Raw genomic sequence first — 15,000 nt, 5'->3', positions numbered from 1 at the left:
TTAATTATTGTTAAATAATTGTAAAAAAAATAAATAAAAAAAGCCTCTTTTTTTAATTGATTGCCTCTTTTATGTTTTAACGTACAGTAGAGGGAACATTAATGATAAATGCGTGTGTGCAGATGATTGTAACTCAACGCAACAGTTATCTTGATCTGAAGCGCGGGATCGGGCGGGTGTAGATCTGTGTGTGTTCTGTGTGTGCAGAGGGGAATGTGTTCTGGATCAGGAGTCATCTGCTCGGTGTCAGGGTGAGTTTGTGGAGAACTGAACCTGCTTCACCCGTGATGAGCAGTGCACACACACCCGCTAATCTCTTCAAAGCCTCGCGCTCGCATCTGACTTTCAAATCCGAGTGTTTGTCTTGAAAATGGGCTCTAATCCCGACCCGACCGGACCAGCACCTTTAAATTCATTGGCGATTAACGGAAACAGTAACGAGGCTCTTTCTCATTCATGGCGCTTGTGTAAATAACAGGCGGGGGTCTGAGAGAGACGCTGTGATTGACAGCTGAGAGCTGTGATTGACAGCTCAGTGCTTTTCATTTTTTAAAGCGCGCATGGATTCTGGCTCGCGCGCTGGTGATCGATAGTTACACTAACCAGTGCACTTACTGTCCGAGGGAGGCTCCATTCATTTATCCATAGTTTTAAAACACTCATATTTTGCTTTGCCATCACAAAAAAAGGCATTTTCCGAGCACGAAATAAATAAAGAAATGAAAAGCGGGGGGGACTAATTGAATTGTGCTTGGGTTGGTTTGGTTTGGCTGACAGTAATCGCATCCGATGGTCGGGCCATTAAAGCGAGGCGCGCGTCTCCCGGTGACCGATCACTGCTGAATGCAGATTGAGCTAATGAGAGAGAGAGATTGATGAGAGAGAGAGAGAGAGAGAGAGAGGATGAAGGATCGGGAACGGATGAGACGCGACGCGTCTGCGTGACGCATGGCTCCGGTGACCCGTCTGAAAGCGGGTGGCACCAGAGAAACCACACGTCTTTACGCTTTCCATGCGAATCACGGGTCTAAACGTCACCAAACATATGCTATTCAGCACAAACACCCCGATCTCATGAAGGTGCGTGTCATGGCACGAGTTTGTTTCGATTTGGCGTAGTATTAAATTGACTTTGGCGTGCATGTAATGCGCACTGGGTAGAATAAAGATTTCTGCGTATCAATAGCACGATTTTCTGTTTGTATTTGGTGTACCGGTTTAATTAATATTACTCAGTACATAATTGTATAATTACACTGTAACAAGGACATCTTAAAATAAAGTGTAACCACTTTTACTGTTTTGGTAACACTTTACAATAAGGTTAATGTACATGAGCCAACAACGAACAATACATTTATTACAGTATTTATTAATCTTTGTTGTTAGCTGATGGAAATACAGACTTTCATCGTGAGTTCATATTAATACACAGTGCCTTAGCTAATATTTACAAACACAACTTTTGATTTTAATAAAGCATTAGTAAATGTTGAAATTAATATCAACTAAGATGATAATACATGCTGAATATTGTTCACTTAGTTCATGTTATATCTAATGAACCTTATTGTAAAGTGTTACCTCTTTTTGTTTGTTTATTGACAAATAAGGTATTTCTATTACTGCCGCCTGTCATTAGTGCAAATTATAAAATTAACACATTATAATAAACATATAATTATAATGCACGTAAATTTTCATTTATCAAATAAGGTTTAATATAGCTAAATTGTCCATTTTTATTATGTCTTTTATATTTCATTACACAATCTAAACTGCCAAATTAACGGTGACTTTGCAGTTAGTCTGTTTAATTAATTCGTTTCTGCTTTTGCTTATTCGTTTTTTTTTCTTTGCCTTATTTTATTGGTATTTGTTTAATATCCATTTTATTTTAATATCTGTTTAATTGCACGCCATATTTCAGGTTTGCTCTGAAGGAGTGTGTGCAGGCCTCAGCGCGCGAGTGCTCCGGTTGTCTTTAAGAGGCTGAGCTCCTCTCCGGTGAGCGCGTGCTGAAAGCTTCACTCGGGATCCGTGGTGACTTGTTGCAGGCGTGCATTTATCGTCGCGTCCCGGTGCAGACGTTAATCCACGCGGATGATGCGCATCCGCTGATGGATGGAGTCTGAAGAGCGCATCAGCTCCGCTCCAGAAATCATCCAAATGCGCCGTGACGCGCCGCTCCGCTCCGGGATCACCGCGAACATCCCCCTGTTTACAGGGTCAGAAATCAAACGAGCACAAAACCAGTCATAAGGGTCACTTTTCTGAAATTGAGATGTATGCACCATCTGATATCTGAATTAATAATATCTCCAGTGATGTGTGGTTTGTTCGGAGGACAATATTTGTCTGAGATACAACTATTTGAAAATCTGGAATCTGAGGGAGCAAAAAAATCGAAATATTGAGAAAATAATCTTTAAAGTTGTTCAGATGAAGTTCTTAGCAATGCATATTACTAATCAAAGTTTTGATATATTTATGGTAGAATATTAACAAAATATCTTAATGGAACATGATCTTTACTTAATATCCTAATGATTTTTTACATAAAAAACATGCATAAATTGTTCTCTTTTTCTACAAATATATCTGTGATACTGATGACAGATGACTAAAATAGGCGCATTTACATACAAACACCTTTTGTCCCTAATCTGATAACAGGTTTCCAGTTAAATGTGATTATTATTGCATAGTTTTGAATGTGATTGTTTAGGTTACACTTTATTTTAATAGTCTGCTTTAACAATATTCTGCTAACAGTAATTAACTTTTCAACTAACCAGCATTCATTAGAGTGTTAGACTGTCTGCTTAACATCTTCTAACACTTTATTTTGATGGGTTATGTTAAATGTTGATCATTTTTATGTTAAATGTTCATTATTGTTTGATTAAATATTAGCATTTCATAACGAATACAACTAATAAGGTAAACAAAGATAATGTGGATGGATAATTATTTTAATTTATTTTTTATTTTATTTTTTTTTTTGGTTGTTCGTGTGTGCATCACATTTACCTCTCAGATCAAATACTTTCTGGAGATTTCTGGTGTGTAATAACAGTGACTGACAGCAAACAGATGATCACGAGCAGCAGGTTTCCATCAGACGCGCGCGTCATTTCTGATGAAAACACAGAGAATAAACGAACAAAATTAATGCGACATTAATTAAAAAAAATTCTGAACTCACTTTATGTAATTTTATTCATCGTCTTAAGTCTACACATGGCAACTCGAAGGGGTTTCGCGTGCGGTCTTAAATAAAGGCCATTATTCCTGCAATCAAATTAAGCTTCATCTCACACTACCAACCAGAAGCACATTAAAGCTTAAACAATCCCACAATTCATTTAGCGCGAGCTACAATGCGTCCGCTCCTGAAAACTCGCCCATTCTCGCCCTAATGACATTAGTCTAAATATCCATTAATAGTCATTTATTTAAAATTATATCTGCGCACCCTGAACAGAATACAATCTTAACAATAAGGGTGCCTCACGATGTTTTTTTTTATTTTTTATAATGGGTCCATAAAGAACATCTGAAGAACCTTTCTGTTACACAAAAGCTTGTGGCGAAAGTAGATTCTTTAGATTATAAAAAGGTAGGAAAGAGATATTCTACATGCACTTACTATTATAATAACAATAAATTATTACTAACCCTTAATGTAGTTAATTAATATCATTCAGTACTTATAATGACATAATAATGACTCCTTAAAATAAAGTGTAACCGATCCTTTGACTGAATGCTTCTTTGTGGAACACAAAAATAGTTATTGTGTGGCATCGCTGTGAAGAACCTTTAACGCACCTTTATTTTCAAGAGTGTTAACACAGATAGAGGATATTTCAAAGGAGCAAATATGAAGAAGGAAACTGACCATGAGGATGAGGAGGAGGAGGATGGAAAGGGTTAACGCGGAGGTGCATTAGAGATGCATGGAGGAGCAGAGGGGAGGAGGCGTTCAGCGCTGAGACATTGTCATGCAAACAGAGACCACCGCCTCGCCATTGTCTCCCGGACTCCAACTTTATTATAAACACACCACGAGCCGCCCGCCGCAGCAGAGCACCGGAGCACCGGCACCGAGAGACACGCGCTGGATACCGCGAGAAAACCACGCGTTCCGCTGGAGTTTGACGCCGCAACCGGAGCTTTCGCGTCTCCGTCCGCGCTCCACATGTACAAAATGGATTACTCGTATCTGAACACGTATGACTCGTGCATGGCGGCGATGGAGGCGTCGGCGTACGCGGACTTTAACTCGTGCAGTCAGGCCAACACGTTCCAGTACAACCCGATCCGAACCGGCTTCAGCTCCAGTCCGGGATGCGCTCCGCTCGGGTCCGCAAGCTGCACCCTGGGCGCACTGAGAGAGCACCAGCCCGCGCCCTACAGCACAGGTGACCCACACACCGCTCTACACACACACACAGGTGACCCACACACCCTGGACCCTGGAGCACAAAACCAGTCATAAGAGTCAGCTTTTAAAATTGAGATGTATGCATCATCTGAAAGCTGAATAAATGATCTCTCCAGTGATGTGTGGTTTGTTCGGAGAAGACAATATCTGTCTGAGATACAACTATTTGAAAATCTGGAATCTGAGGGAGCAAAAAAATCGAAATATTGAGAAAATCATCTTTAAAGTTGTTCAAATGAAGTTCTTAGCAATGCATATTACTAATCAAACATTAAGTTTTGATGTAGGAAATGTACTAAATATTTTCAAGGAACATGATCTTTACTTAATATCCTAATGATTTTTGTTAAATGAGACGCGTAGAAATCCATGCATCCCTTGATTTTTCCAGAAATTGGTGAATAGGTGAAACTATTCTATTTTCTTATTTTAATTTAATTTTGAAATAAGTTAATAAACTGTCTTTAAAATTTGGATAGCCGACGCCCAGTTGTAAAGACAAACTAGAATCCAAGTTTCAAGAGTTAAATGGTACTGGATTTAATTAACTTATGTTATTTAATTTGACGCGCAAATTCATTTAAAGTAATTAATCGAATTATGTCCTACAGATCTATAATTTTACAGAGCGTTTATTGGATATGAAAACGAGAAACGAATTCATCCCGTCTCGACTGATATTTCTTGTGCGCTAAATTATAGACCAAATATTTATTCATCATTATTATATTCCAATTATGACCAATTATTATATTAACGAGATGTTCACAGAATTAGGAAGTCTATAATTTAAAAGTAAAAAAAGTATGTAGTTTAATAATAGGCCTAGTAAACTAAACTGGACTAAACTGAAGACACAAAATATTATTTTTATACTTTATGAATGGAATGCGACTGTTTAATAGAAAATATATTTGTTAAGCAGTCTTATAAATTATAGGAGTTCATCTCTTTTTTTCTTTCTTTCCTGATCAACCCATTCCTCACGTGTGTCCTCTTAAACAAATCTCTCTTCACACATCCGTGACTCTGGTCTTCGTTCCTCTTTCAGTTCCGTACAAGTTCTTCTCGGACCCCTCCGGTCTGAACGAGAAGCGCAAGCAGCGGCGGATCCGCACGACCTTCACGAGTTCTCAGCTGAAGGAGCTGGAGCGCGTGTTCGCGGAGACGCATTACCCGGATATCTACACGCGTGAGGAGCTCGCGCTGAAGATCGACCTGACCGAGGCGCGCGTCCAGGTGAGTCTCCAGATCTCCACGACTTCTCTTCAGAAATGCGTTTCAGTGGCACGCTTTTCTGTTTCTAGTCGGCGTACTATTTACACGCAGAAATTGACGTCGGCGTGCATACGCAATAGTTAGGGTTAGTGGTGTGGGGAAGGTGCGTATTAAATGCACACAAAAATGCGTTTTATATGCACGCAAAATGCGTTTTATATGCACGCAAAATGCGTTTTATATGCACGCAAAATGCGAAATGCAAAAAAAAAAAAGCAAAAAAATTAAAAAATAAATAAACCTATTGATACGCATACGCAAATCTAATAAAACAAATTGAATTTTTGGCTGATTTGAATATCTGGGTGTCGCTTTTCTTGCCTGCAGCGCTGTTTGCAGACGCTTCCAAATGTAATTAATTCAGTTGATTTTATTAGGTTGATTTATAGCAGCTATTATCCGTCTGCGATGCCACTGAAGAACCATTTCTGAGAAGCTTTCAGTGATCAGGTCTTAAAATAAGCTTGTTTTTTTCATAGTGTGAGGAACATTTCAAAAATATTTTTTTGCGTGTGGAATGGAAAGGTCTCGCACTCTTAAAAATATTTCAGAGCTCTTTATTGGCTTCGATGGTTCCATAAAGAACCTTCATCATCCATGCACTGCATCAATATCCAGAATGATGCTGTTGTCAGTAAATGAGTTCTTCATTTCCTCTTGAATGAAGGTGTAGAAGTGTGTAGTCCAGCAGGAGAAACAACTAATCTTTGGTCTTTAAGAAAAGAGATTTTTTTTTGGAGAAACATGTATATTCTTTATGTTTTTTCTCTTCTAGAACTCACTAGAGATATAAATTCAGACAGGCACATTTTTCATTTTTCTCTTAAAAGAGTTTCTTGGTGAAGTCTTGGTGTGGAGATGATTTTAAAAAACGACATTTGTTGAATATAAAGGTTCCACACTCTTAATAATAAAGGTTCTCTACTGACATCAGCTGTTTCTTACGAACCTTTAACATCTATGTAATCTTTCCATTCCACAGAAGTTTCTTTATAATGAAAAAAAAGTTTTTTATTTTAATTTTATTTACACTAAGAAAAAAAATGGTACTTTACAGAACCATTTTTCTTTGGGGAACCCAAAAATGGTTATTCTATGGCATCAGTGTTAAACCTTTCTGAAGCTTTATTTTAAAGAGTTTATGTTGGAAAAACACTTACAAATTGTTTGGCAGGAATTTCAATTTCATGTTATTTAACGGCATTGATGCTTCCATGAAGAACCTTTAACATCCATGAAATCAATCTATTGCACAAGGTTTTTTTTTTATAAATGTTCTTCACACTAAGAAAAAAATGGTTCTTTAAAAAACTTTTCATTGAAAGGTTGTTTGGCAGGGTTCATCTGAAAGTATGTCACTAGATGACATCATGATGGCAAACTGACTGACTATATAAAGATGAAAGTACATCAGTGGCAAGATGAGAAGCTAGAAGCTACATTTCTCCCTAAACTTTAAAAAAAAAGGGGGCGGGGCAGTCGTTAAATCTAGCTACAGAGGCAACACTGTTCTTTGGGGAACGCTGTGAAAACTCTCTCTTGAAACCTTTGTGTATTTGCTTCCCCAGGTTTGGTTCCAGAACCGACGTGCCAAGTTTCGTAAACAAGAACGCGCCGCCAACTCCAAAGGAGCGAATGCAGGCGCCAACGGCTCCGGCGGCAAGAAGTCGGGCGAGAACCGCTCTTCCTCTGAAGACGACGAGTCTAAAGAGTCGACCTGCAGCCCGACGCCCGACAGCACAGCGTCTCTGCCCGGCTCCGGGAACATGGGCAGCCCCGGGGCCAGCAGCCTCAGCCCCAGCCCTGTCTCCGGCTCCTCGGCTGGCTTCTCCAACGCCTCCATCTCACCCTCCATCCACCAGGGCCTCAAGAGCTCGCCGTGGCCCAGCACCGTCCAGACCCAGGACCTGCTGAAGGCCTGGCAGCCGGCGGACAGTATGGCGTCTGGGCCGTTCGCCGGCGTTCTGTCCTCGTTCCACCGGAAACCCAACACAATCAAGACCAACCTGTTCTAGAGACTCCAGGTCGTGCGTCTGTTTTCTGGCGATTGAGCTGGGCCTGTATTCACTAAACATCTTAAGGCATCTAAAAGTAGCTCACAAATTGCAGATTAAAGAGAAAATCTTAAAATTAAAGGTGCTTCACGATGCCTCTTTTGCCTAAATGTACCTATAACATCTGAAGAAGGTTTCTGAGCTGAAGACTTCTCGAAGTAAAAGCTCTCCGTGAACAGGTTTTAAGAGAACACTCTTTTTTAACTGCTATGTAGAGAACTCTTAGTGGTGAGATAAAGCGATGTTTTGTGAATACGGGCTCTGAAGGTTAATTTAAAGTCATGTTGGTGCTTCTGATGTGTGTCTGCAGTCCATTATTTGTGTTCATCAGGTCCGTTTCCTCTTATGTTCCTCTTAACGCTGAAGAGAAGCCCTGTAGATCCACATCAACATCCCTTGTGTCAGTAAATGAGTTCCTCGTTTCCTCGTAAATGAAGGTCCAGAAACGTTTGTCCTTCAGGATGAGAAACCGGTCCAGGTCTTCAGGAAGAGACGCTGGGTGTGATGATGGGCGTATTAATGATCCGTACCTAAATTAGCAGTCTAATCTGAAATGTTAATATTCCAGCTTGTTTCTGGGTGGGTTTAAGGATTCAGGATCAGAACGATGACAAATCTGCATTTATTGATGAATCTCTCATGCGGCTCTTCACTGAAGCTCTTTGAAGATGGATTTGACGTGTGTGTGTGTGTGTGTGTGTGCGTGTTTGTCAATGTGTATGAGTGCAAGTTTGTGTATGTGTGTCTGTGTGTGCGTGTGTATGTTTGTGTGTGTATTTGTTTGAGTGTGTGTGTTTGTGTACGTGTCTGAGTGTTTGAGTGTGTGTGTGACCCCAGAAACAAGCATAGTTAAGCCACTTGTAGTTAATTTATTGAAGGAAAAATGAAAAACAAAAAACAAAACAAAAAAATGTCGGGATGATTTTTTTAAGCTAGGCTTTTATTGAAAAAGATTTTGTAAATATTAATATAAAAACGATGTAGTTTCTTTTTTTTTAATGTTTTTGGCTCCAGTGCACGCCATGTACTTCATGAATGATCTGCTGTATATAATCCTTAAAGATGAGCAAATAAAGAGCTTCTCCCGTCCCATCTCCGATGATTCAGCAACTCTTTCACTATCTGGATTCTGTTTTGATTTGAACAAGAAACACCTGGCAAATGTCTTAATTTCACACTTTACATTCAAAGAACAACTGTAAGGTGCTTCATATTTAGAAAAAAAGTCAATAGACAAATATAGTAAAAGGAAATTAGGAAAATACCTGAGACACTATTAAGAATAGTTCATAGTACCTTACAAAATGATCTTGAGAACTGTTTGAGAACATTTAGACAGAACATAATATGTGACATTAATGAAGAGAAAAAAATTCTGCAGTATTTTCAGAAACACAGATAGACCTATATATATATAAATATATATATATATATATAGCCCAGAAAAAGTGACATTTTGTTTTACTAAACATGAAGGCACATTAGATTTGAATTTTTATTAAATTGAAAAAAGAAAGACAAAAACACATTAAAAGGCATGAACTCAAACACAGTATTAACTTACAACAACACAGGGTTAAACAGTTAATAATATTCAAAGGATTAGAATTATGACGGGTGAGAAACATATAAAATGTTAAAACTTAATACACAAAACAATTATGCAAGAACTTATACATGCATTTTAGTAGAAACGCCCCAATGATAATAATATTACAGACACTGTTAAATAAAACAGAGTTTTCCTGCTATTAGGATCTAAACAGAGAGACCACAGCTGAGAGATTCATTACAGGACGAGGTAAAACTCTGAAAGCTTTCCAAACTGAAGCTCGTCTGAAACAAGAATGACGTCTGGAAGCTGGAGACTGAGACACGGACACTGAATCCCACAGCAAGAGGCGACTTCATCCCGAACTCATAAAAAAAAAGATGAACGAATCATACTGCATCTGAATCGGAATCATATTGAATGAACGAACAGACAACGATTCACATCTCAAATGAAGCGCTGGTCATCCAGAGACACCTGCTGATGAGATTGTGTTATTAACCTGTTATAAACCTCCTATGATCCTCCAGAACAAACCACAAACTGATTGATTTCCTACAAACGCAGGCAGAGATACAAACAGAAACAGACAAACACAGTGAGCTGCTGAATTTGGCTTTTCCCTTTCCTTTAAAGTCATAAAACATGCCCCACAAACTGTTCATAATTAACACTTCTGTCACCAAAGGTGAGGAATGTGCCAATGATGTCACTTCCTCCCGACGCAGATGACAGGAAGTTGAGGGTGGGGCTGTAGTGACACATCCTTTTTGACATGTTTAAATAATATTATGAACTAAAATGATCAGGTTTATTACATCAGATTACATTACAACCCCTTTCTCTACCAGTGCAAAGATGCTCTCGGTTCGGTCCGGTCTGGATCTCATTTCTGCTGCTGCTGTTGCTTTAAGCTGGCCAGCAGTATGTTCTTGTGGGCGGGGTCATGAATGCCCGCCTCCTCCAGATCCTCCTCTGTGATGTCACTGCAGGAGAGACACGTGATTGGATGAGAAGCTTGTACTCCGAAATCGAACTAAAAATAAATTTATACTCAGAATCAAGTGTGACCCAATCTTCAGTGCTGAAGGATAAAAAAAGACAGTAAAAAGCTACCTGCTAAATAATAATATAAATACCTAAAAACATGATTTACTAATTTTTTTGTCATACTTTTTGCAAATTACACCTTTTATTTGTTTGATTATAAAAACTAAATCATATCATATATTACTACAGTAATAATACTAATCCTACTGTATAGTTAAAAAAATATTTAATAAATTATAAAATTATTATTTTTTATTTTATTTGGTTGGTTAAACGTTAAACCATAGAACTTTAATTTAACACTTTAGCCTGAATGCACTGTAAGTCGCTTTGGATAAAAGAGTCTGCTAAATGCATACATTTATTTAAATGTATTTATTTATATACACTATAGAGAGAGAGAGTGAGAGACGTTATTTCCGGGTCCAATACACAGCTGGTTTTCGTGCACTTCAGAAAGTCATTGACAGTCAAAATTGGCGAAGGAGTACGACAGAGCTGCATCTTATCATCTATTCTATTCAACTTGTACTCTTAAGATTTGGACAAGACTAAATGGCTAGAAGAAGAACTTATGACTGGTTTGTGTCAAAGAAAGTCATCTAGAGTTTGAGCCATCACAGGTGTGAGAGCTTTGGCCTTTAAGCCATGCGTGGCTGTGACGGCATGCAGACAGGTGTGTGTTTGCACCTGAGGAACTCCAGGTCATCCCAGCCGTTGTGCAGGAGCCCGGCCTCGTAATGCTGCAGACCGAGCTTCTGGAGCCACTCGCCGACACTGCACTCCACCGACAGACTGCTGCTGCTGCTCTCGTCATGCCACAGACCCTGCCACAACAACAACAATACTGATATACTATATTAATAGTATCATGACTAACCACATAAATCAATTATTGTTATGTTTTATAATTTACAGTCATATAATTGTGCATAATAATCGTGCATTATTTAATTTTCTGTTGTTCTTTTATTAGTGTTACATTCCATCCCTGCCATGTATTTCCTATGTATCATGTATGTCATTATTATTCACAATTATTATTTTTAAATTGATTTAATCTAAAGTAATATCCATTAATAATTTGTAATAATTACAAATGTATAATGATAATAAAAATAATTTAATTATTATTTATTGTTATCATTATTAACAACATAATGATCAGTATTATTAACAATAAAATCAATAATTATCATCATAATTTAAATAATTTATATGAAATTATAAAGGAATAATTATTATATATTACTAACTGTTATTATTAATAACACTTAAATAACAAATATTAGAAACATTTTAATATTTTTAATTAAATTGATAATTAAAAATATTAGAATTAGAATAGTAAATAATAAAATATTATTATTATTAATTGTTACTGCTATTATTAACAATGTAATATATATTATTTAATATTAATAAATATTATTATTAATAACTGCCAATTTCCATTATGAAAAATACTTTTTATTAAATATACTTAATAATAATATTATTGACAAAATAAAAAATAAATCTTATTTTTTCCTCCTTCTTCATTCAATATTTTAACATTATAAAATTTATAAATATAAGTTTAAATATTTATATTCATTTATTCAATTTAAGAATGACAAAAATGTAATGAAATGTTCCAAGACATAGGCTGCTTCGAGACACTGAAACACTGGATCCTGAGCTGCTCGTGTGTAAATGAACAGTGTGTGTGTGTGTGTGTGTGTTCGTGTCACCTCCTCGGGGAGGTCTTCTGCGATGCTCTCCTCCTGTATGGAGCGCGGAGGGAAGGTCAGGCCTCTGATGTGAGGAGCGCTCGTCTTCAAGACGTCTCTCCCCGATGGATACTCCACTTCACTCAGCGTCCTGGCCATCTGCAGCACCGAACACGACTGGTCGTCCAGTCCCGAGGCCCCGCCTCCTCGCCGGAAGGGGGCGGAGCTCGGGTTTAGCATGGGCGGAGCATCAAGACTGAAGGCCACGCCCCCTGCCCCAGAGGGGGGTACAAAGCCAGGCGACGACAGTGGATTAGACTGAACCGCGATCTTGACGTCAGTGAGTTTTTGTGGTTTTCCGAACAAGTTCTCTGCTGTCTCCAGAGCTCCTTTGGGAAGCGGAGGAGGAGGGAAATCAGGCGGGGGACGATTTAGAGACGCGATGTTCCCATCATCCTCCGAAGACCCTTCTTCGCTGATGAGCCGAACCGGGCGTCCAGACATCTGTCTCGGACCTGGTGCACAACTTCCACTGGGCAGCTTGTTTTTCCCCACACCACCTGCAGGAGGAGCTGTTTTATTGGCTAGCGGAGGGAGGGCGGAGCTTGGGAGCATGTCAGAAACCAGAGCAGCGGATTGGTTGGGAACGCCTTCTAGAATGTAGTAGGCGGGGTTATTGAAGCTGTTTTTGCACGTCGTGGGGTCGCCCTCGAACGGATCCTGTTTACCTCTGTCAGAACGAACAACAGACGGGATTTCACAAGAACTCACGGTGTTATTATTGTTTACTAAAGCTAAGCCTTAACCACCACAAACACACTCTAAAAAATACTCATTACTCATTACCAAGAGAACATTTCTAATTGTTGTTAAACTTTTAGTACTAAAATAACTACATCTAAAAAATAAAAAACCTGCAATAAAAAAATGGTAAATTAAATGGAAAACAATATAGAAAACTTAAAACTTATTTTCTTTTAGCTATTTGCCAATGTAATATTTCCTACTGTCGGTTAAATTTTTTTTTAAAATTAATTTCAGATTAAGCTTTAGTAATCTGAAATAAGTACATTTAGTAATCATGACAATAAAGATAAATGAAAATAATAATATAACATTTATAATAACAAATTATTATTATTTATTAAATACAAAATAATAATAATAATAAAACTGTCAACTGCATTGCAACATTTTTTGTTTAACTTGAAATACCAAAATAACTAAAACTTAATATGAATTAAAAATATATAAACTATACATGCACACACACACACACACACACACATGCACACACACACACACACACACATGCACACACACACACACACACACACACATGTATATATATATATGTTCAGCAGGGCCCCAGTACAGGTCGTAGCTTGTATATTTTGCATATAGTGCACTCATCTGTATATATGTTTATTTCTCAAGGTTTTTTTCATTTATTTTCTATAAGTGACAAGATACAGAGCCCCTAATATATATACATGTATAAAATATATATTTTTTATTAAAATAATCTAGACTTGACTTTATATTCATTCAGTGGTATCTGACAATCACTAAATAATCACTAAATGTATTTTCATTAAATTCTTAGTTTTCTATTATAAAAAACGAAATAGTGGCAAAAGTCTGAAAACACAAATACTTTTCCCTACTTTGCTTGTAAAATATACAACAAGTACAAACTTTTACAAAATGAATACTAATACTAATGTGTGTGTGTTAGTGTGTGTGAGTGTGTGTGTGTGAGTGTGTGTGAGTGTGTGTGTGTGTTGCAGTGTGTGAGCGTGTGTGTTCACCTGTTCTGTGTGCTCACCTCTCTGCAGGAGTGTGTGTGTGTGTGTGTGTTTTAGTGTGTGTGTGTGTGTGTTTTAGTGTGTGTGTGTGTGTGTTCACCTGTTCTGTGTGCTCTCCTCTCTGCAGGAGTGTGTGTGTGTGTGCGTGTGTGTGTGTATGAGTGTGTGTGTGTGTGTGTTTTAGTGTGTGTGTGTGTGTGTGTGTGTGTTTTAGTGTGTGTGTGTGTGTGTGTGTTCACCTGTTCTGTGTGCTCTCCTCTCTGCAGGAGTGTGTGTGTGTGTGTGTGTGTGTGTGTGTGTGTGTGTGTGTGTGTGTGTGTGAGTGAGTGTGTTCACCTGTTCTGTGTGCTCACCTCTCTGCAGGAGTGTGTGTGTGTGTGTGTGTGTGTGTGTGTGTGTGTGTTTTAGTGTGTGTGTGTGTGTGTGTGTGTGTGTGTTCACCTGTTCTGTGTGCTCACCTCTCTGCAGGAGTGTGTGTGTGTGTGTGTGTGTGTTTTAGTGTGTGTGTGTGTGTGTGTGTGTTCACCTGTTCTGTGTGCTCACCTCTCTGCAGGAGTGTGTGTGTGTGTGTGTGTGTGTGTGTTTTAGTGTGTGTGTGTGTGTGTGTGTGTTCACCTGTTCTGTGTGCTCTCCTCTCTGCAGGAGTGTGTGTGTGTGTGTGTTTTAGTGTGTGTGTGTGTGTGTGTGTGTGTGAGTGAGTGTGTTCACCTGTTCTGTGTGCTCACCTCTCTGCAGGAGTGTGTGTGTGTGTGTGTGTGTGTGTGTGTGTGTGTTTTAGTGTGTGTGTGTGTGTGTGTGTGTTCACCTGTTCTGTGTGCTCTCCTCTCTGCAGGAGTGTGTGTGTGTGTGTGTGTGTGTGTGTGTGTGTGTGTGTTTTAGTGTGTGTGTGTGTGTGTGTTTTAGTGTGTGTGTGTGTGTGTGTTCACCTGTTCTGTGTGCTCTCCTCTCTGCAGGAGTGTGTGTGTGTGTGCGTGTGTGTGTGTGTGTGTGTATGAGTGTGTGTGTGTGTGTGTGTGTGTGTGTGTGTGTTTTAGTGTGTGTGTGTGTGTGTGTGTGTTCACCTGTTCTGTGTGCTCTCCTCTCTGCAGGAGTGTGT

General features: G+C 38.7%; 2 protein-coding genes across 2 annotated transcripts in view; one reads left to right on the top strand and one right to left on the bottom strand.

Annotated features, from left to right (window-relative positions):
- The first annotated feature begins 3,930 nt into the window (after nt 1–3,930).
- Nucleotides 3,931–7,918, top strand: phox2a (paired like homeobox 2A). Its single transcript, XM_059513769.1, has 3 exons — nt 3,931–4,427; nt 5,502–5,689; nt 7,297–7,918. The coding sequence occupies exons 1-3, from the start codon at nt 4,205–4,207 to the stop codon at nt 7,741–7,743; spliced, it is 858 nt and encodes a 285-aa protein (XP_059369752.1). The 5' UTR covers nt 3,931–4,204; the 3' UTR covers nt 7,744–7,918.
- Nucleotides 7,919–9,923: 2,005 nt separating this feature from the next.
- The window catches only part of inppl1a (inositol polyphosphate phosphatase-like 1a), a 36,911-nt gene continuing 31,834 nt past the window's right edge, over nt 9,924–15,000 (bottom strand). The window contains exons 25-27 of the mRNA XM_059513751.1: nt 12,118–12,826; nt 11,075–11,211; nt 9,924–10,320 (exon numbers count right to left, since the gene is read on the bottom strand). Of these exons, the coding sequence (XP_059369734.1) occupies nt 10,221–10,320; nt 11,075–11,211; nt 12,118–12,826 (946 nt within the window). The 3' untranslated portion in view covers nt 9,924–10,220. The remainder of the gene's footprint in view (nt 10,321–11,074; nt 11,212–12,117; nt 12,827–15,000) is intronic.

Source organism: Carassius carassius, chromosome 28 (genome assembly GCF_963082965.1).
Source record: "Carassius carassius chromosome 28, fCarCar2.1, whole genome shotgun sequence".
In the NCBI taxonomy this organism is placed as follows: domain Eukaryota; kingdom Metazoa; phylum Chordata; class Actinopteri; order Cypriniformes; family Cyprinidae; genus Carassius; species Carassius carassius.
This window is presented reverse-complemented; position numbering and strand designations above follow the sequence as displayed.

Bases quoted from the DNA above. Each gene is read 5' to 3' on its own strand.
- phox2a (XM_059513769.1), top strand. From the start codon at position 4,205: ATGTACAAAATGGATTACTCGTATCTGAACACGTATGACTCGTGCATG. The intron at 4,428-5,501 runs GTGACCCACACA...TTCCTCTTTCAG, and splicing joins GCCCGCGCCCTACAGCACAG to TTCCGTACAAGTTCTTCTCG. The intron at 5,690-7,296 runs GTGAGTCTCCAG...TTGCTTCCCCAG, and splicing joins TGACCGAGGCGCGCGTCCAG to GTTTGGTTCCAGAACCGACG.